Source organism: Macrobrachium rosenbergii, chromosome 41 (genome assembly GCF_040412425.1).
Source record: "Macrobrachium rosenbergii isolate ZJJX-2024 chromosome 41, ASM4041242v1, whole genome shotgun sequence".
NCBI classification, from domain to species: domain Eukaryota; kingdom Metazoa; phylum Arthropoda; class Malacostraca; order Decapoda; family Palaemonidae; genus Macrobrachium; species Macrobrachium rosenbergii.
In genome coordinates this window covers 47,863,045-47,886,202 of record NC_089781.1, presented here as the reverse complement: position 1 = coordinate 47,886,202, position 23,158 = coordinate 47,863,045, and the positions used below count along the sequence as shown (strand labels likewise).

Sequence of the window (23,158 nt, the reverse complement as noted above, 5' to 3'; positions counted from 1 at the left end):
ACATACTAAATTTTCTATTATAATATATATCTTCTATTATTTCATAATTTATTGTTATTAATTCTATTTTATTTTTTTTGTGCGGAAGTGTTCATCTAAATTCTTATCACTACTTACATTTGCTAAATTTTCTCCCATTATATTACTTATTTCTTTTGGATCAAGTGTTCTTTTCCCATCTTTTAATATGGCATGTCTGGGTGGTTTGACATGGGTACCATTTATTTTCCTGAAATTTTCCCATATTTTTTGTATGGGAGTATTATTAGAGAGATCTGATATGTATTTCCTCCATGAAATGATTCTTCCTTGTATTACTTCTTTTTTAAATTTTGCAGATATTTTGTTGTATACAGGTTTTAATGCATCAATTTCTAGTAATAATAGAGTCATTTTTTGTAAAGTTCTTTCTAATATCAGTAATTTTTTATTCATTTTATTGAACTTTCTATTCAAATTATCTAATCGTCTCCCTACTGAGTGTTTTATATTTATTAATTCTGTTAACTCATCAGACCACCAAGGAACTTTGTGTTTTGTTGGATGAGGTTTTGACTTTGGTATTGCTTTATCTGCAGCATTTTTAATGAAATCAACACGAAATTTATTAGTTTCATTATGGTCTTTTAAATATTCAAATTGTGGGATATTTCTGGTGTGCATTTCATATCGCTCCCAATCTGCTTTATAAATGTTATAGTGAGGGACATGTTTTGCAGGATTATTTTGCAATAAGGAAATTAATATTGGGAAATGATCACTGGTGTGCAAGTCATCAACTGTATTCCAATCCAATCTGTCAACTATGCTTGTACATAAAGTTAAGTCTACTGTGGAAAATGTTCCACGTGCTTTTGAAAAATATGTGCTAATTTCATCATTTATACAGCACATGTCGTTGGAATCCATGAACTCTTCTATTTTACTACCTGTTCTATTTGAGTTTGTACAATGACAGTCCCATATTGGGTTGTGAGCATTAAAATCACCTACTATTAATGTAGGTTCCTTGGTATTGTTAAGTAAATCTTTAAGTTTATCAATGTCGTAACTTTTATTAGGTTGGTTATATAAATGATAAATTATGTAATTATCGTTTTTTATTCGTATTTTAATACTTGATATTTGCAAGTCAGTAAAATTTACAGGTACTCTGTCATAACATACTTTGTTATGTACATATATAGCAGTACCTAAATTTCCTTCTTCTTCTCTAAATGTAGATACTAAGGTATATTTAAGTATTGTTGATATTGTTTTGTTGACATGTTGTAAACATAGTATCATTGGCTCATATTCCTTTAGTAATCGTTGTATTTCTCCCAAATGTAATCTGGTCTGTAGACCATTTATGTTCCATTGTATAATATAATTATTGAAAGTACAACATTATGTGTGTTCAAGAGTTATTTTCTTTTTGTGGATCGTTAATTTGCATTTTTTCTAAAATCGTATTTACAATATTTATTTGTTTTTCTTCGTGAGTGTCTAAACTAGTAGCTTCTTTATTTCTGTATCTTATAAAATTCTGTATAGCGTTTGTTAAACTATCCTTTGTTATGCTTTCGTTTTTGTTGCACAGTTCAATGAAACATTCATTACATCCACATGTGTTTTCGTGTCATTTTTTCATTTACTCTTGCTGCACCTATTGTTGGTGATTTAATCTCTTCTCCCATCACATAATCATTCTTGTCAATGGTTTGTTCCTCTACTATTTCTTTGATGTTCTGCGTATCTGTTTCAATTGGTTTTATTATTACTTTAGGAGACAAAGGTAAATTCTTATTTTTTGGTTTTTGTTCTTTCTTGGGGTCTCCTGCTTTTATTTTAACCCTTAAATGCCGAGCCCTATTTACAAGTGTCTGCCGTATGCCAGCGGCGTTCGGAAGTTAGCGCCGAAGCAGAAAAAAAGTTTTTTTCAAAAAATTTTTGGCTCCTTTTTTTTGTCATTGCCTGAAGTTTAGTATGCAACCATCAGAAATGAAAAATATCATTATCATATATAAATATTGAAATATATGACAGCGCAAAAAAAAATTTCATATATAATTGTATACAAATCGTACTGTGAACAAAACGGTTAAAGCTAATGAGTTATTTTTTTTTTTTGTATTTTACACTAAATTGCAATGATTTTGGTATATAACAAATTGTAAAACGATCAAAGCAACACAGAGAAAATATTATCACAAAATGATGCATGAATTCGTAACGTGCGGACGTAAAAAAAAAAGTTTTTAAAAAATTCACCATAAATCGAAATATTGTGCAAGAGACTTCCCGTTTGTTGCAAAATGAAGGTAATTGATTGAATATTACTAGACTGTAAATGTTTTAGCTTACAATTACAGTTTTCGACCATTTCGGTCAAGTTAAAGTTGACCGAAGGTCAAATTTTTTCTATTTATCGTGATTTATATAAAAATATTTCAAAATTGATAAAAGCTACAATCATGAGTTATTTTCTGTTGTATTCTACATGAAATTGCGCACATTTTCATATATAAAACTTTATGTAACGACTAATATAAAACGGTGCAAACATTACGACAAAGTGACAAAAGAATTTCTGAGATGTTCGACCGAGTTACCGCGCGGACATAAGGAAAAAATTTTTTCAAAAATTCACCATAAATCGAAATATTGTGCTAGAGACTCCCATTTGTTCGGAAAATGAAAGTAAATGATTGAATATTACTAGAATGTAAGTGTTTTACCTTACAATTGCGTTTTTCGACCATTTCGGTCAAGTCAAAGTTGACCGAAGGTTGAAATTTTGGCACTTATCGTGATTTATAAGAAAATATTTCAAAACTGATAAAAGCTACAACCATGAGTTATTTTTAGTTGTATTCTACATGAAATTGCGCACATTTTCATATATAAAACTTTATGTAACGACTAATATAAAATGGTGCAAACATTACGACAAAGTGACAAAAGAATTTCTGAGATGTTCGGCCAAGTTACCGCGCGCGGACGTAAGGAAAAAGTTTTTTTTTTAATTCACCATAAATCGAAATATTGTGCTAGAGACTTCCAATTTGTTGCCAAATGAAGGTAAATGATTGAATATTACTAGAATGTAAGTGTTTTACCTTACAATTGCGTTTTTCGACCATTTCGGTCGCGTCAAAGTTGACCGAAGGTTGAAATTTTGGCACTTATCGTGATTTGAAATTGTGCACATTTTCATATATAAAACTTTATGTAACAACTAATATAAAACAGTGCAAACATTACGACAAAGTGACGAAAGAATTTCTGAGATATTCGGCTGAGTTATCGCGTGCGGACGTAAGGAAAATTTTTTTTTTCGAAAATTCACCATAAATCGAAATACTGTGCTAGAGACTTCCAATTTGTTGCAAAATGAAGGTAAATGATTGAATATTACTAGAATGTAAGAGTTTTAGCTTACAATTGCGTTTTTCGATCATTTAGGTCGAATCAAAGTTGACAGAAGATTGAAATTTTGGCACTTACCATGATTTATGTGAAAATATTTCAAAACTGATAAAAGCTACAACCATGGGTTGTTTTTTGCTGTATTTTACATGAAATTGCACACATTTTCATATATAAAACTTTATGTAACGGCTAATATAAAACGGTGCAAAAATTACGACAAAATGACAAAAGAATTTCTTAAATTTTCGGCCGAGTTACCGCGCGGACGTAAGGAAAAAGTTTTTTTTCAAAAATTCACCATAAATCGAAATATTGTGCTAGAGACTTCCAATTGTTGCAAAATGAAGGTAAATGATTGAATATTACTAGAATGTCAGAGTTTTAGCTTACAATTGCGTTTTGCGACCATTTTGGTCGAGTCAAAGTTGACCGAAGGTTGAAATTTTTTGTAGTTGACATACAGTACGTACGTCCACTCGTCACCCGACAGACAATTTTAGTCGACTTACAATACATCCAGTCGGCGTTTAAGGGTTAATGGATGTATCTCTAATAATAGTTGGTTTTTTGTTGGTCTTGGGTGGAGTTCTCTCTAAAGGCCTCTTTTTTTTCTTTAGTTTTTAATTCATCATAACTATCTTCTAATACTTCTTTGGTGCTTGTATTGCCTTGTAGTGAGTCCATTTCTCTTAATATCTCAAATGAATTTGAGCAAAGATTTGTACACATTTCTTGGTCCTTTGCTGTATTAGTTTCTCCTTGCCAAGTGGTTATTTTTCTTTGAGATTGTTCTATCAGGGTCTTGTTATACTTATTTATTTCTATTTTTGTTTCATTGTTTGATCTTATTACTGTAGAAAAAGTTCGTTTCTTAACGGGATCTTGCATTCCTCTAACCTTTAATTCTAATTTGGCCTCTTTTACAGGCATTCCTGTCCTTTCTTGAAGTAATTTTAATTCTGTATTGTATATATAATACATACACTCCTTAGATCTTGCATGGTGATTTTGTCCACAGTTCACGCATTTTGTTTACCACACCTCCACCGTGTGGCATGTTTGTCAGATCCACAGTATGCACATACAGATGTATTATGGCAGTTTTTCCTTGTACGTCCATACATACTACAGTTTTGGCACTGTAGTGGTCTCGGAACATACGGTCTCAGTTCTCTGCTTTGGCCCAAGATTTTTATTTTTAAGGGTAATTCATGGCCTTCAAATTGCGCAATCTTGTACATTGTTGTACCTTTTTCTAAGGGAATCTAACAATATTTTCTTTTCTACTGGTTCATCATTATCAGGGAGTACTATGGTACCCTGTACACTGTCATATTGTCATGTTTTTTAACATGTACTTTTACATTGTCAATATTTTTTATATTTAAGTAATTTTCTGATTGATTTCTTGTGGAGGTTTCTATCAACCACATCTGTTCTTTTACTTGTCTGAATGACATTTCAGTAGTTGAATGTCGATTCAATAGGAAGTTTTCTAATTTCAATGCTGATATTTTTTTCTCCGTTTCTAAGGTCAGGAATCTTGACCAACTTCCACTCCCAAAGAGGGAGTCGAAGTGGGTCAAGGTTGGGTCAAGATATTTGGGTTTTTTTTGTTTGTTTTTCATTGGAGCATAGGGCTCCAGTGTAATTACGTTTGTATTTTTTCCTGATTTTTCCAGAGAGGTCAGAGGTTCCTGCAGTTGTCAACTGTGCCAAGTTGCTACCATCAAAGGGTCCAGGGGTACTTAAATCTTTAACACAACTGAGCATTACGATTGAAGTAAAATAGAAAAAAAAAACTGAAAACCTTATAAAGATATCATCAGCCTTTCATGGGGTTTATTCTTCCACCAAAGGCACAAGTGAGAACAGACTCCCAAATGTCCGCTCCCTACCCTACCCCATAGGGGATGGCTCAACATGATTAGAGTGGCCCAAGTGTAAGCCAAACCCGCTTGCTAGGACTGAGAGTATTTCCAGAATACAATCGTCCCCACCCTAATCATATCATGGGCAAACCGGATAGAATGCCAAGAGTCCTATCCCTAGAACCAGACCCCCCTGGAATCCATGGTCTAGCCCTAAAAATAGTTCCGCCTTTGAGCTATCAATCTGATAACTCTCAGGTCTGAACATTATCGGGCAGTCGATGGTCCTACCACAGTTCTCACTATTTAGCTTCAGATATAATCCCATTCCCAGCTATGATATCTTTTCCTATTTATCAGGTCTAATAAATTTTAGTAACAGTGGAAAATTCAACATAATTTAATCCAAACAAATATATAATGCCATATGGGACTCTTGGACTTAAACCCGGAACAGAATCCTGGGGTTCAAGAGCCCCTCACCACGTCAAGGTGGTCCCAAGTTGAGAGGGACAACCGTTAGAGACTACATATCTAGCCACAGGCCGGTGTCAAGGTAGGAGTGGCCTTCAAAACTCATTTGGCTAAAAATCACAATATACTCTCAGGGGACAATACTGATAAACATGCCGACCATAGGCGACCTCAGATCCACACCTGACAGGTGTCAGGGAGGCGGGGTTTGGAAACTCATTAGCACTACTGCCCCCGTACTGTTTACAAATATGATAATCCTATTTTCATACACATCTCTACTGCCTACCTTAAAGTTTAAACAATTTACATTTTTTTTTTTATATTAAAGGATCAAGTTTATACATCCCTTGACTAATATTCATATTATGGTTGTAACTTTCTTTTATAAAGCTAGATTCAATGATATTCCTGTCCAGTGCATTATTAGAATATACAATCCTTTTTGCCCCTTCCCAGTTGATAGCATGATTGTTCTCACTAACATGTACAAAAATACCACTGTTCCCCTGTGCATATCTCACACATTTCTTATGCGGTTCAATTCTTTTTTCAGTGCTTTCCCCGTTGTCACAAGACTTACATGGAATTTTATATACACACCCTTTAGTATTGTCAGGGGAGTTCTTGATAAGTACATTTTTCATTTTTTTATTATTCTTAAATGCGACATTGACACCAAAATTCTTAAGAAGATGGGGGATATCTTTCATATTATTATTATAAGGCAGTACAAGCAAATTTTTTGTTGTAAGATTCTTTCCAGTTTTGATACATAGTCCAAAAAGGGTAAGCAACTATCATTTTCCATTTTCATAGTGAATTTAATTGATGGTACTAATTGATTTAACTTGTTAAAAGCGTTATTTACATCATGGTTCCCTGGCCATACACAAATCTGCCAAGTTAAATCAACTAGTACCATCAATTAAATTCACTATGGAAATGGAAAATGGATGTCCTCATACGAAGAAATAGTAGTGGGTTTAAATATAGTATGTATAGAAAACCCACTAATATTTCTTCTTATGGGCATTTCAATTCTGGACAAAGCAATAAGGTTAAAAAATCAGTGTTTTCATCTGTTTTTAAGAGCATTACGGGTATGTAGCCCTGAATATATTGATGATGAAATAGATAAGATTAGGAATGCAGGCAAGAAATTGAAATATCCTGACAGTGTATTAAACAGTGCATTTGAAGAGGCAAAAACGACTATGTATCAAAGCCAGAAAGAACCTTACAACACAAAAAATTTGCTTGTACTGCCTTATAATAATAATAATAATAATAATATGAAAGATATCCCCCATCTTCTTAAGAATTTTGGTGTCAATGTCGCATTTAAGAATAATAAAACAATGAAAAATGTACTTATCAAGAACTCCCCTGACAATACTAAAGGGTGTGTATATAAAATTCCATGTAAGTCTTGTGACAACAGGGAAAGCACTGGAAAAAAGAATTGAACAGCATAAGAAATGTGTGAGATATGCACAGGGGAACAGTGGTATTTTTGTACGTTTTTTTTTTTTTTTAACGTTAGTTTAACCAGACCACTGAGTTAATATTAACTCTCCTAGGGCTGGCCCGAAGGATTAGACAAGCTATTTAAATTCTCTAAGAATTTAATTAAAACTAGCAACATATGTTAATCTGAGAACTAATTAAGTTAATTAGGAATATATTATAAATTATTCTATGAATCTTATATTTTATCGTATATCTTTAAAGGAATATCCTCTAAATAAAATGTCTCTTTGGATTCTATATTTTGGACATACCTTTAAAATATGCTTTATTGTTATTTGTACATTACATATTTAGCACACAGGTATAGGGGCATGGGGGTTACTCATCAAGTAACCATGTGTCAGTTTAGTGTGACCAATTCTTAGCCGTGTCAACATTACTGAAAACTTGTGGCAATTCTGATAGGATGATGGCCACGGGTCTACAGTTTCTTTTATTTCTCTTAATTTATTGTTAAGATTGCTTTCCCTCCAGTTATTGTGCCATTTCTTCTTAATCACCGCTTTACTGTATGTAGTATAATCTTCTAATGGTAATAATTCTGCTGATATTGGGAGTGTTGTAGCTTCTTTTGCATAGGTGTCTGCTTTTTCATTGCCTTCTAATCCTATGTGAGATGGTATCCAGCATAGAGTAACAGATATCTTTTGCATTTTCATTTCATGTAATGTATGTCTAATTTCATTTACAATTTTATTTTTTGGAGTATAAGAGTTTATTGCATTTATTGAACTTAGTGAATCGCTAAAGATGGTTACTTCATTAAACTGGTTTTCATATATAGTTGTTAATGCTGTTTTTATTGCTAGTAATTCAGCAATGAACACTGATGCTTTGTTATGTAAAGAGGCCTGGCTCTTTATATTGTTTCCGTAAACAGCGAGTCCAACTCCCATATCATCTTTGGAACCATCAGTATATAAATGATTATTACTGTGTACCTTGATATGTTCCAGAGCATATAGTTTCATAGCAAGTGGATTATTCAATTTATTAACTGGTATTGTACATGGTTTGTTACATATCTGGGGAGCACTCATCATCCATGGAGGCATTATTTTGTTAAAATTGTAAAATCTAAATTATAAAGATCACTGTTAATAAATAATCTATTAGCTCTAAAAGGGAAGGCTGGGGTAATTTTTGTATTCCAGAAACAATCTGGTTTTTTAAATAAATTTTTGGTTTTTGCTGGACTATTTATAATTTTTAAACCTCTGCACATCATTGTTATTTTGAATTTATAAGATAGTGGCATTTCTCCACTTTCTACAATCAAGGATTGGACTGGTGATGAGTTGAATGCTCCGGTGGCTAACCGAATCCCAAGATGATGTGCTGGATCTAGCATTTTGAGAATAGTCTCACTAGCAGAACTATAAATTGGACAGCCATATTCTAATATTGGTAGAACTGTAGCCTTATAAGGTTTCAATAAAATATCTCTGTCAGCACCCCATGAAGTGTGAGCTAATTTTTTTAATGTATTTAAAGATTTTAAGGCCTTTGCTTTGGTATGTCTTACATGGGCCTTCCAGTTCAAATGATTGTCAAAATATAGGCCTAAGAGTTTGACTTCTGGATAAAATTGGATGGGAGTGTTATTCATGGTAAGAACTATACCTTCGTTTCTGAGCCAACGTTTATCCCTGTAAAATGCTACTGCTTGCATTTTTTCATCAGAAAATTTAAATCCAACAGATAATGCCCTTTGTTTAATTTTATTTATGGAGATATTTAAGATTCTTTGGATGTGGCGCAAGTTGCTTGAAGTGTAAAAAATGGCAAAATCATCAACATATAAGCTGTTGTTTACATCTTTTGGAAGTGTTTTAACTATATTATTGATAGCTAGTGTAAATAATGTGCTGCTTAGTACGCTTCCTTGAGGGATACCTTCTCTTATTTCAAATGTTTCCGATAATACTGTTTCAATTCTAGTCTGAAATGTTCTTTCTGTTAGGAAATTTCGTATGAAAATTGGGAGTTCACCCCTTAGATTTATGTCATATAGAGCTTTTATTACTAAATGTCTCCATGTTGTATCATAAGCTTTCTGAATGTCAAATAAGACTGCAACAGTGATTTTCTTTTGTACAAATCCTCTTTTTATTTGATCTTCTAGTGATGTTAGTGAGTTTAAAGTTGAATGATTTTTCCTACTTCCAGACTGAGTGGCTGCTAGAACTTTATTTTTCTCTAAATACCATATGAGTCTATTATTTACCATTTTTTCCATGAGTTTACAAAGACAACTAGTTAGTGATATAGGTCTACAATTATTTACTGATGTTGGATCTTTGCCAGTTTTGGGTACAGGAATTACTATAGCATGTTTCTATGCTTTGGGAAGTAGTTTCTTTTTCCACAGGTGATTATAAAATTTCAATGAGTATTCTTTGGCTTTAATGTTAAGATGTATAAGAAGTTCAAAAGAGATATTATCTTTTCCTGGGGCAGAGTTACTACAACATTTTAATGCAGCATCAAATTCTTCTAATGTACATGGGACATTGTAGTATAGTTGTTGACTTGTTTCAAAATTAATTATAATTTTTTCTTCATTCCTTTTTCTATTTCGAAAATGTTCATCTAAATTCAAGCTATTACTTATTGATTCTAGGTGGCGACCTATTATATTTGATATTTCTTTTAAATCATGAATTCTTTCTCCATTATGTAATACTGGGGATCTAGGTGATCTACTATATTTGCCATTAATTTTTTGAAATCTATCCCACATTTGTTTAACAGTCATTTGAGAAATTGGAAACGTAATTATCCCAAGATGACTTCCTATTACTAACAACTTTTTTCTTGAATTGAGCAGATATTTTATTCAATAAAGGTTTGATATAATCAATTTCCAATGCTATTAATACTAAGACTTTCAATGTATATCTGTTACTTTTATATAATTAATATTAAAGATCAGCTTATGGGATCTTCTGAGGTAAATCCTTTGTTTTCTTCTATCACTTTAATCTGCCTGATGAGTGCCCCTTCCACTACCCTCCCATGACTGATGTTATTGCTTTTGTATATAAGCTTACTGTTTTTAAAATCCATCCCATGGTCCTTTTCCCAACAATGCCTAGCTATAGCACTCCCCTGTGAGTTGAGTTGTACTGCCCTCCTGTGTTCTTGGATTCTAGTCCTTATTCCCCTACCTGTTTCACCCACATATTTGTCTCCACAATTGTTGTAATTAATTATGTATACTCCCCCTACATCAACTGCATTACTATCTTCTCCTACCAATTTATTTTTACATACTTTGTTTTTTACGGTGTTGTCAAAGGTATACACAAATTTATATTTAATTTCTTTCATTTTTTATGTAATTTGTTTCATTTTAGGCATATAAGGGAGGGAAACTATTTTCTTGTTTTCTGTATTTCATGTACTCTGATGGAAGGGGCACTCATCAGACAGATTAAAGTGATAGAAGGAAACAAAGGATTTACCTCAGAAGATCCCATAAGCCGATCTTTAATATTAAAAGAAGCTAAGATCGACCCTTCTGACCTGGAGGTTAGGTCTCCTGCCCAACAGACCAATGGTGACCACTCACATACCACAAGGATTAATACCACTGACCATCAGATCAGGATATCAGACCAACAGGAGTAGTTTAACAACTCTCAAGAGAATGGAAACCAGGACAGCCATCATATAAATGACAGCACAGGGAGAAGAAGTTCCAGAAGATTGCTGGGCCTTGAACCAGCCTGACTAGGCTACCTCATCTCTTGAAAAAGGGTCACAGTTAGGACCTGAAAGTACTCGAGATCAAAGTAATATGTAAAATATTTACCAGTAAACAAGTTATACACTAGATTCTTGTGGGTTTCTCTTTCCATCTTCAGAAGAAAACTGAAAGAAGTTTTTGTTTGGTTTAATAATAATAATAATAATAATAATAATAATAATAATAATAATAATAATAATAATAATAATAATAATAATAATAATAATAATAATAATAATAATAATATCCTTTACTTCAGCTTAGGACCATATTTACAGTAGGTACTTGAAATAAAATATAAAAATACTCATCAGCTCTACCTAACAGTTAGTGATAACAATAGTGATAATAATATTCATAATAATAACACAGTAATTCCTCAATTACCCAGATCGCTGTTAACCAAAACTCGACATTATCCGACACCCAGACCAGGGATGCAGGCACCAAAGATTTATGATATATATGTTTTAAAAAAATTTGAAAAACTGCCCCCCAATGGTTGACAATGCTGCACAGCCTCTAGAAAATATTCACATACAAATTTTGTAATTACAGTTTTTTATTATTATTATTATTATTATTATTATTATTATTATTATTATTATTATTATTATTATTATTATTATTATTATTATTATTATTATTTGAAAATTAGTACCTATTATTACATAAAAAAAATTATTTCTCATACAAGAAAATGTAAAAGGCAATAAGCTAAAATTTCCCAACTGTTTTATACAAATAATGGAACTTTCCCTTAAACTATCTTGACACATCACATCACAAAGGAAAGCAACAAAAAGAGTAATACTGTAAAACAATGAATTAAAGGTAGATACACTGCATTGTTTAACATCAAATAGGCATTGTGTGATTAAAAATACAATGCCAATGACAAACAACTTACACAATGAAATATTGTTAACATAAAGTACAATGGAACAGTATTGTAATTTGAATTTAAGCAACTACTTTTTGTCACAAACATAAATTTAACTTACCGTCCCAAGAACTTGACTCCACCCAATTCAGAGCATTAATAAGCGCTGCTGTTCCACCATAACAAGCATTGGTAGTATCAATTCCTTCAACATCAGTGTTGCCTGACTCTTCAAAAAGCTGCATCAGGACACTCTTCACACTCTTAGACTTGTCGATGATAGTCTCTGTTCCAACTTCAAGGCGGCCAATATTTTCATAACCTAAAACATAAAGATTTTTATGCCAGTTATAAGATTATCAAACCTCACAATAAACTATAAGGAAAGGCAAATTATATTAATAAAATTTCATAGCTTGATACTAGATCGAGAATTTAATCACTAATCACTAACATGAAGAACATAAAATCTTTGGGTTACCTACAGAGTAAAATTGAACTGACTAAGTTTGCAACCACTATGATCTTTTGCAAAGGGAATATCTTTTTGGGTGTAGTAGTTCTGGAGAATTCTGGCAGAGTTTTCAGTGAATTTTGTTCACCAAAAGATATTTTTTCCTTTAAAATTAAACAGAAACCAAACTTTACAATCAGAATAAGATTACTATGCATATAAACAATATATAAAAGTGGCATAAAAATAACATGAAATAACCTAAAACTATCTTTCCATGAAATTAAAGAATTTAAGTGCGAAGCACTTTGATATTTAAAATCTGAATAACTGTGAGCATTTATTTTACTATTGCATTCAGATAGTTTTAAGACAAAAGTAATTAAATTAGAAATATTCGTTCCAATCTAAAAAAAAAAAAAAGCAATGATACTGCCTCCTTATTCAAGTTTCTCTGTTTGTCATGACGTCAATTATCATGTAGGGCAGGAAAACAAACCATTCAACATAAATTAGTTGAACTAAGTTTATCGCAATGAAACATCGACCCACAAACATTAACATCTCTGTCAGAGAATCAATTGTAAATTTACACAAGGCCAGAGAAATTCCACAGCAGGGTGGTATGAGCATAAGAACTGTGTATATGTGGACATAATAAGAGAGGGAAAGCAGAAATGTCAAGAATCTTCACAGGAGTGGAAAACAGTGCCACACAACTTGCCATAAAAATCAGCTGATCACAGACATGGTACACAGAACTCCCCTTACCAATGCTCCAGCAATAAGGAAGGAGATAACAATTCAAGATAGAATTCAAGTGATCCGGGACAGATTGCATGACATTGGAATATATCACCACATTCCAGCCATGAAAACTCTTCTTACCAAACGACATCAAGAAGACACCCTTGCATTGTTTGGCAACATTATCTACTGATGGTTGAAAATTGGAACAAGTTCATTGTTTGTGATGAAAAAAGATTCTCTAAGGATGCTTACGGTATCCAATGGCATAAATTTTGGGACAAGGTCATCTTGTGGGATGAAAAAACATTCTCTATGGATGCTCATGATATCCAATGACATGAATTGTGGTATAAGGTCTTCTTCTGTGGTGAAAAAACATTCTTTATGAATGCTAACAGTATCCAAAGACAGATGAATTTTAGAACTCGTCTTTTGTGATGGAAAAACATTTTCTAGAGATGCCTAAGGTATCCAATAACACATGGGTTTTGGAACAGGGTCATCTTCTGCAATGAAAAAACATTCTCTACAGGTGGTCACGGTATCCAAGGTCAGGTGAATTTTGGAACAAGGTCACCAGTTGTGATGAAAAAACTTACTCTGAGGATGCTCATGGCATCCAATGACGGACACATTTTGGAACAAGGTCATCTTCGGTGATACAAAAACATTCTCTACAGATGCTCATGGTATCCAATGACAGACGAATCTTGGAACAAGGTCATTGTTTGTGATGAAAAGATAGTCTCAAAGGATGCTCATGGTATAAAATGGCCGATTGATTTTGGAAGGTCTTCCTTTGTTATAAAAAACATTCTCTGCATATGCTCACAGTATCGAATGACATGAATTTTGGGACATGGTCATCTTTTGTGATGAAAAAACTTTCTCTACAGATGCTCATGGCATCGAATTACAGATGATTTTGATACAAGATCATCTTTTGTGAAGAAAAAACATTCTCTAAGGATATTCATGGTATGCAATGACAGATGAATTTTGACACAAGATCATCTTTTGCGAAGAGAAAAACATTCTCTACGGATGCTCATGGTATCCAATGGCAGATGAATTTTGACACAAGATCATCTTTTGTGAAGAGAAAAACCTTCTCTAAGGATGCTCATGGTATCTGATGACAGATGAATTTTGAAACAAAATCATCTTTTCTGAAGAGAAAAATATTCTCTAAGGATGCTCATGGTATCCAATGACAGATGAATTTTGACACAAGATCACCTTTTGTGAAGAGAAAACAGATTTTGTATCCAATGACAGAGGAATTTTCAAAATCCATCTTTGTGAAGAGAAAAACATTCTCTACAAATGAAGCTCATGGTATCCAATGACAGATGAATTTTGAAACAAGATCATCTTTTGTGAATAGAAAAACATTCTCTAAGGATGCTCATGGTATCCAATGACAGATGAATTTTGACACAAGATCATCTTTTGTGAAGAGAAAACGTTCTCTAATGATGCTTTGGTATCCAATGACATATGAATTTTGAAACAAGATCATCTTTTCTGAAGGATTATCTCATGGTATCCAATGACAGATGAATTTTGAAACAAGATCATCTTTTGTGAAGAGAAAAACTCTCTAAGGATATTCATGGTATCCAATGACAGATGAATTTTGAACAAGATCATCTTTTGTGAAGAGAAAAATAAGGATCATGGTATCCAATGACAGATGAATTTTGAAACAAGATCATCTTTTGTGAAGAGAAAACATTCTCTGAGGATGCTCATGGTATCCAATGACAGATGAATTTTGACACAAGATCATCTTTTGTGAAGAGAAAAAACATTCTCTAAGGATGCTCATGGTATCCAATGACAGATGAATTTTGAAACAAGATCATCTTTTGTGAAGACAGATGAAAACAAGATTCTCTAAGGATGCTCTCTTCTCTAAGGATGGTATCCAATGACAGATGAATTTTGAAACAAGATCATCTTTTGTGAAGAGAAAACATTCTCTCTAAGGATGCTCATGGTATCCAATGACAGATGAATTTTGACACAAGATCATCTTTTGAAAACCCTTCTGAAGAAGTAAAATGACAGATGAATTTTTGAAACAAGATCATCTTTCTAAGAGATGCTGCTCATGGTATCCAATGACAGATGAATTTTGACACAAGATCATCTTTTGTGAAGAGAAAAACAAATGCTCTATCCTAAGGAATGCAAGATCATGGTATGCCAATGATCCAGACAGAATTTTGACACAAGATCATCTTTTGTGAAGAAAAAACATTCTCTAGGATGCTCATGGTATCCAATGACAGATGAATTTTGACACAAGATCATCTTTTGTGAAGAGAAAAACATTCTCTACAAATGCTCATGGTATCCAATGACAGATGAATTTTGACACAAGATCATCTTTTGTGAAGAGAAAAACATTCTCTAAGGATGCTCATGGTATCCAATGACAGATGAATTTTGACACAAGATCATCTTTTGTGAAGAGAAAAACATTCTCTACAAATGCTCATGGTATCCAATGACATTTGACACAATCATATCATTTTGTGAAGAGAAAAAACATTCTCTACAAATGCTCATGGTATCCAATGACAGATGAATTTTGACACAAGTCATATTTTGTGAAGAGAAAAATTCTCTAAGGATGCTCATGGTATCCAATAACAGATGAATTTTGAAACAAGATCATCTTTTGTGAAGAGAAAAACATTCTCTACAAATGCTCATGGTATCCCAATGACAGATGAATTTGACACAAGATCATCTTTTGTGAAGAGAAAAACATTCTCTACAAATGCTCATGGTATCCAATGACAGATGAATTTTGACACAAGATCATCTTTTGTGAACAAGAAAAACATTCTCTACAAATGCTCATGGTGGTATCCAATGACAGATGAATTTTGACACAAGATCATCTTTTGTGAAGAGAAAAACATTCTCTAAGGATGCTCATGGTATCCAATGACAGATGAATTTTGACACAAGATCATCTTTTGTGAAGAGAAAAACATTCTCTACAAATGCTCATGGTATCCAATGACAGATGAATTTTGACACAAGTCATATTTGTGAAGAGAAAAATTCTCTAAGGATGCTCATGGTATCCAATGATATGAATTTTGACACAAGATCATCTTTCGTGAAGAGAAAACCATTCTCTACAAATGCTCATGGTACCCAATGACAAATGAATTTTGACACAAGATCATCTTTTGTGATGAGAAAAATTCAATGTATCCAATGACAGATGAATTTTGACACAAGATCATCTTTTGTGAAGAGAAAAACATTCTCTAAGGATGCTCATGGTATCCAATGACAGATGAATTTTGACACAAGATCATCTTTTGTGAAGAGAAAAAATTCTCTACAAATGCTCATGGTATCCAATGACAGATGAATTTGACACAAGATCATCTTTGTGAAGAGAAAATTCTCTAATGATGCTCATGGTATCCAATGACAGATGAATTTTGACACAAGATCATCTTTTTGTGAAGAGAAAACATTCTCTAAGGATGCTCATGGTATCCAATGACAGATGAATTTTGACACAAGATCATCTTTTGTGAAGAGAAAAACATTCTCTAAGGATGCTCATGGTATCCAATGACAGATGAATTTTTGACACAAGATCATTTCTTTTGTATCCAATGAGAGATGAATTTTGAAACAAGATCATCTTTTCATGAAGAGAAAATATTCTCTAAGGATGCTCATGGTATCCAATGACAGATGAATTTTGACACAAGATCATCTTTGTGAAGAGAGAAAACATTCTCTACAAATGCTCATGGTATCCAATGACAGATGAATTTTGACACAAGATCATCTTTTGTGAAGAAAAAACATTCTCTAAGGATGCTCATGGTATCCAATGACAGATGAATTTTGACACAAGATCATCTTTTTGAAGAGAAAACATTCTATAAGGATGCTGAATGACAGATGAAAACATTCTTTTCTACAAATGCTCATGGTATCCAATGACAGATGAATTTTGACACAAGATCATCTTTTGCTCATGAAGAGAAAATGCTTTTTCCAATGACAGATGAATTTTCACGAACATTCTCTAATGATGCTCATGGTATCCAATGACAGATGAATTTTAACACAAGATCATCTTTTGTGAAGAGAAAAATTTTAAGGATTCTCCAATGACAGATGAATTTTGAAACAAGATCATGAAAGAGTATCCAATGTATCCAATGACATGAATTTTGACACAAGATCATCTTTTGTTTGTGAAGATGGTATCCAAAATGAATTTTCAAGATCTTGTGAAGAGATGCTCATGGTATCCAATGACAGATGAATTTTGACACAAGATCATCTTTTGTGAAGAGAAAATCATCTTTTATCCAATGACAGATGAATTTTGACACAAGATCATCTTTTGTGAAGAGAAAATCATTTCTACAAATGCTCATGGTATCCAATGACAGATGAATTTTGACACAAGATCATTTTTTGTGAAGAGAAAAACATTCTTAAGGATGCTCATGGTATCCAATGACAGATGAATTTTGACACAAGATCATCTTTTGTGAAAAGAAAACATTCTCTATGGTATCCAATGGATGAATTTTCAAGATGGTATCCAATGACAGATGAATTTTGAACACAAGATCATCTTTTGTGAAGAGAAAACATTCTCTACAGGATGCTCATGGTATCCAATGACAGATGAATTTTGACACAAGATCATCTTTTGAAGAAAGAAAAACATTCTCTAAGGATGCTCATGGTATCCAATGACAGATGAATTTTGACACAAGATCATCTTTTGTGAAGAGAAAAACATTCTCTAAGGATGCTCATGGTATCCAATGACAGATGAATTTTGACACAAGATCATCTTTTGTGAAGAGAAAACCCTTCTCTAAGGATGCTCATGGTATCCAATGACAGATGAATTTTGAAACAAGATCATCTTTTGTGAAGAGAAAAATATTCTCTAAGGATGCTCATGGTATCCAATGACAGATGAATTTTGACACAAGATCACAAAAAATCATCTTTTGTGAAGATTTTGACAAGATCATCTTTTTCATTCTTAAGGATGCTCATGGTATCCAATGACAGATGAATTTTGACACAAGATCATCTTTTGTGAAGAGAAAAAAATCATCTCATGGTATCCAATGACAGATGAATTTTGACACAAGGTCATCTTTTGTGAATTGAAAACATTCTTAAGGATGGTCATGGTATCCAATGACAGATGAATTTTGAAACAAGATCATCTTTTGTGAAGAGAAAAACATTCTCTAAGGATGCTCATGGTATCCAATGACAGATGAATTTTGACACAAGATCATCTTTTGTGAAGAGAAAAACATTCTCTAAGGATGCTCATGGTATCCAATGACAGATGAATTTTGAAACAAGATCATCTTTTGTGAAGAGAAAAACATTCTCTAAAATGCTCATGGTATCCAATGACAGATGAATTTTGAAACAAGATCATTTTTTGTGAAGAGAAAATATTTGACACAAGATCATCTTTTGTGAAGAAGAAGAAAAACATTCTTATGATGCTCATGGTATCCAATGACAGATGAATTTTGAAACAAGATAATCTTTTGTGAAGAGAAAAAACATTTCTAAGGATGCTCATGGTATCCAATGACAGATGAATTTTGAAACAAGATCATCTTTGTGAAGAGAAAACATTCTTTAAGGATGCTCATGGTATCCAATGACATGAATTTTGACACAAGATCATCTTTTTTTCTCTAGGATGCTCATGGTATCCAATGACAGATGAATTTTGACACAAGATCTTTTGTGAAGAGAAAAAAACATTCTCTAAGGATGCTCATGGTATCCAATGACAGATGAATTTTGACACAAGATCATCTTTTGTGAAGAGAAAACATTCTCTAAGGATGCTCATGGTATCCAATGACAGATGAATTTTGACACAAGATCATCTTTTTGAAGAAATCATCATTTTGTGAAGAGAAACAAATCATTTTGTGAAGGATGCTCATGGTATCCAATGACAGATGAATTTTGAAACAAAATCATCTTTTGTGAAGAGAAAATCATTCTCTAAGGATTCTCATGGTATCCAATGACAGATGAATTTTGACACAAGATCATTTTTTGTGAAAAGAAAATCATTCTCTAAGGATGCTCATGGTATCCAATGACAGATGAATTTTGACACAAGATCACATCTTTTGTGAAGAGAAAAAACATTCTTAAGGATGCTCATGGTATCCAATGACAGATGAATTTTGACAAGACAAGATCATCTTTTGTGAAGACACAAATCATCATTCTCTACAAATGCTCATGGTATCCAATGACAGATGAATTTTGAAACAAGATCATCTTTTTGAAGAAGAAAAACATTCTCTAAGGATGCTCATGGTATCCAATGACAGATGAATTTTGACACAAGATCATCTTTTGTGAAGAAAAACATTCTCTAAGGATGCTCATGGTATCCAATGACAGATGAATTTTGACACAAGATCATCTTTCTACAAATGCTCATGGTATCCAATGACAGATGAATTTTGAAACAAGATCATCTTTTGTGAAGAGAAAAACATTCTCTAAGGATCATGGTATCCAATGACAGATGAATTTTGAAACAAGATCATCTTTTGTGAAGAGAAAACATTCTCTAAGGATGCTCATGGTATCCAATGACAGATGAATTTTGACACAAGATCATCTTTTGTGAAGAGAAAACATTCTCTAAGGATGCTCATGGTATCCAATGACAGATGAATTTTGAAACAAGATCATATTTTTTGAAGAGAAAACATTCTCTAAGGATGCTCATGGTATCCAATGACAGATGAATTTTGAAACAAGATCATCTTTTGTGAAAGAAAAAACATTCTCTAAGGATGCTCATGGTATCCAATGACAGATGAATTTTGAAACAAGATCATCTTTTGTGAAGAAAAAAAACATTCTCTAAGGATGCTCATGGTATGAATTTTGACACAAGATCATCTTTTGTGAAGAGAAAAACAATGGATGCTCATGGTATCCAATGACAGATGAATTTTGACAAATCTTTTGTGAAGAGAAAACAAGAATTTGAAACAAGATCATCTTTTGTGAAAAGAAAAACATGCTCATTTTGACAGATGAATTTTGAAACAAGATCATCTTTTGTGAAGAAAAACATTCTCTAAGGATGCTCATGGTATCCAATGACAGATGAATTTTGAAACAAGATCATCTTTTGTGAAAAGAAAACATTCTCTCAGGATGCTCATGGTATCCAATGACAGATGAATTTTGACACAAGATCATCTTTTGTGAAGAGAAAAACATTCTCTAACAAATGCTCATGGTATCCAATGACATGAATTTTGACACAAGATCAATTTTGAGAAAACAGATCATCAATGACAGATGAAGAGAAAATCATTTTATAAGATAAAAACATGCTCATGGTATCCAATGACAGATGAATTTTGAAACAAGATCATCTTTTGTGAAGAGAAAAACATTCTCTAAGGATGCTCATGGTATCCAATGACAGATGAATTTTGACACAAGATCATCTTTTGTGAAGAGAAAACATTCTCTAAGGATGCTCATGGTATCCAATGACAGATGAATTTTGACACAAGATCATCTTTTGTGAAGAGAAAAAACATTCTCTAAGGATGCTCATGGTATCCAATGACAGATGAATTTTGACACAAGATCATCTTTTGTGAAGAGAAAAACATTCTCTAAGGATGCTCATGGTATCCAATGACAGATGAATTTTTAAACAAGATCATCTTTGTGAAGAGAAAAATTCTCTAAGGATGCTCATGGTATCCAATGACAGATGAATTTTGAAACAAGATCATCTTTTGTGAAGAGAAAAACATTCTCTAAGGATGCTCATGGTATCCAATGACAGATGAATTTTGAAACAAGATCATCTTTTTGAAGAAGAAAAACATTCTCTACAAGGATGCTCATGGTATCCAATGACAGATGAATTTTTGACACAAGATCATCTTTTGTGAAGAGAAAACATTCTCTAAAGGATTTCATGGTATCCAATGACAGATGAATTTTTAAACAAGATCATCTTTGTGAAGAGAAAAATTCTCTAAGGATGCTCATGGTATCCAATGACAGATGAATTTTGACACAAGATCATCTTTTTGTGAAAAGAAATGACATTCTCTAAGGATGCTCATGGTATCCAATGACAGATGAATTTTGACACAAGATCATCTTTTGTGAAGAGAAAAACATTCTCTAAGGATGCTCATGGTATCCAATGACAGATGAATTTTTGACACAAGATCATCTTTTGTGAAGAGAAAACATTCTCTAAGGATGCTCATGGTATCCAATGACAGATGAATTTTGAAACATTTGTGAAGATCAAGAAAAATTTGAAACAAGATCATCTTTCTAAGAGATGCTCATGGTATCCAATGACAGATGAATTTTGAAACAAGATCATCTTTTGTGAAGAGAAAAACATTCTCTAACGATGCTCATGGTATCCAATTACAGATGAATTTTGAAACAAGATCATCTTCTGTGAAGAAAAAAACATTCTCTACAAATGCTCATGGTATCCAATGAAAGATGAATTTTGAAACAAGATCATCTTTTGTGAAGAAAAAAACATTCTTCAAGGATGCTCATGGTATCCAATGACAGATGAATTTTGACACAAGATCATCTTTTGTGAAGAGAAAACATTCTCTAAGGATGCTCATGGTATCCAATGACAGATGAATTTTGAAACAAGATCATCTTTTGTGAAGAGAAAAACATTTTACAAATGAATGGTATCCAATGAAAATTTTGAAATAAGATCATCTTTTGTGAAGAGAAAATGCTCACAGTATCCAATCCAATGAATTTTTGAAACAAGATCAGATGAATGACAGATGAATTTTGACACAAGATCATCTTTTGTGAAGAGAAAAACATTCTCTAAGGATGCTCATGGTATCCAATGACAGATGAATTTTTGACACAAGATCATCTTTTGTGAAAAAAAACATTCTCTAAGGATGCTCATGGTATCCAATGACAGATGAATTTTGACAAGATCATCTTTTGTGAAGAGAAAAACATGATGAAGACCAAGAAATGACAAGAATTTGAAAAACAAGATCATCTTTGTGAAGAGAAAAACATTCTCTACAAATGCTCATGGTATCAATGACAGATGAATTTTGACACAAGATCATCTTTTTGATGCTCATGGTATCCAATGATATGAAGAAAAATCATGAAGATGAAAAACATTCTCTAAAATGCTCATGGTATCCAATGACAGATGAATTTTGACACAAGATCATCTTTTGTGAAGAAAAACATTCTCTAGAAAAATGCTCATGGTATCCAATGACAGATGAATTTTGACAACAAGATCATTTTTGACAGATGAATTTTGAGAAAACATTTTCTAAGGATGCTCATGGTATCCAATGACAGATGAATTTTGAAACAAGATCATCTTTTGTGAAGAGAAAAACATTCTTATGATGCTCATGGTATCCAATGACAGATGAATTTTGACACAAGATCATCTTTTGTGAAGAGAAAAACATTCTCTAAAATGCTCATGGTATCCAATGACAGATGAATTTTACACAAGATCATCTCGTGAAAGATTTTGAAAACACAAGGATCATGGTATCAATGTGAGATGAATTTTGAAAAAGATCATTTTCTGAAGAGAAAAACATTCTCTACAAGGATGCTCATGGTATCCAATGACAGATGAATTTTGACACAAGATCATCTTTTGTGAAGAGAAAACATTCTCTAAGGATGCTCATGGTATCCAATGACAGATGAATTTTAACACAAGATCATCTTTTGTGAAGAGAAAAACATTCTCTAAATGCTCATGGGTATGACCAATCATCTTTTGAGAAAGATCATGAATTTTGATGCACAAGATCATCTTTTGACACAAGATCATCTTTTGTGAAGAGAAAACATTCTCTAAGGATGCTCATGGTATCCAATGACAGATGAATTTTGAAACAAGATCATCTTTGTGAAGAGAAAAACATTCT

At 32.8% G+C, this 23,158-nt stretch overlaps 1 protein-coding gene across 1 annotated transcript in view; it reads right to left on the bottom strand.

The window, feature by feature from the left end:
• Hmgs (hydroxymethylglutaryl-CoA synthase) overlaps positions 1–23,158 on the bottom strand; it is a gene marked incomplete at its 5' end in the record, with an annotated part of 657,494 nt that overhangs the window by 360,702 nt on the left and 273,634 nt on the right. Inside the window, 3 exons of the mRNA XM_067084337.1 lie at positions 3,332–3,345; positions 7,145–7,157; positions 12,033–12,248. Coding sequence (XP_066940438.1) covers positions 3,332–3,345; positions 7,145–7,157; positions 12,033–12,248 — 243 coding nt within the window. The remainder of the gene's footprint in view (positions 1–3,331; positions 3,346–7,144; positions 7,158–12,032; positions 12,249–23,158) is intronic.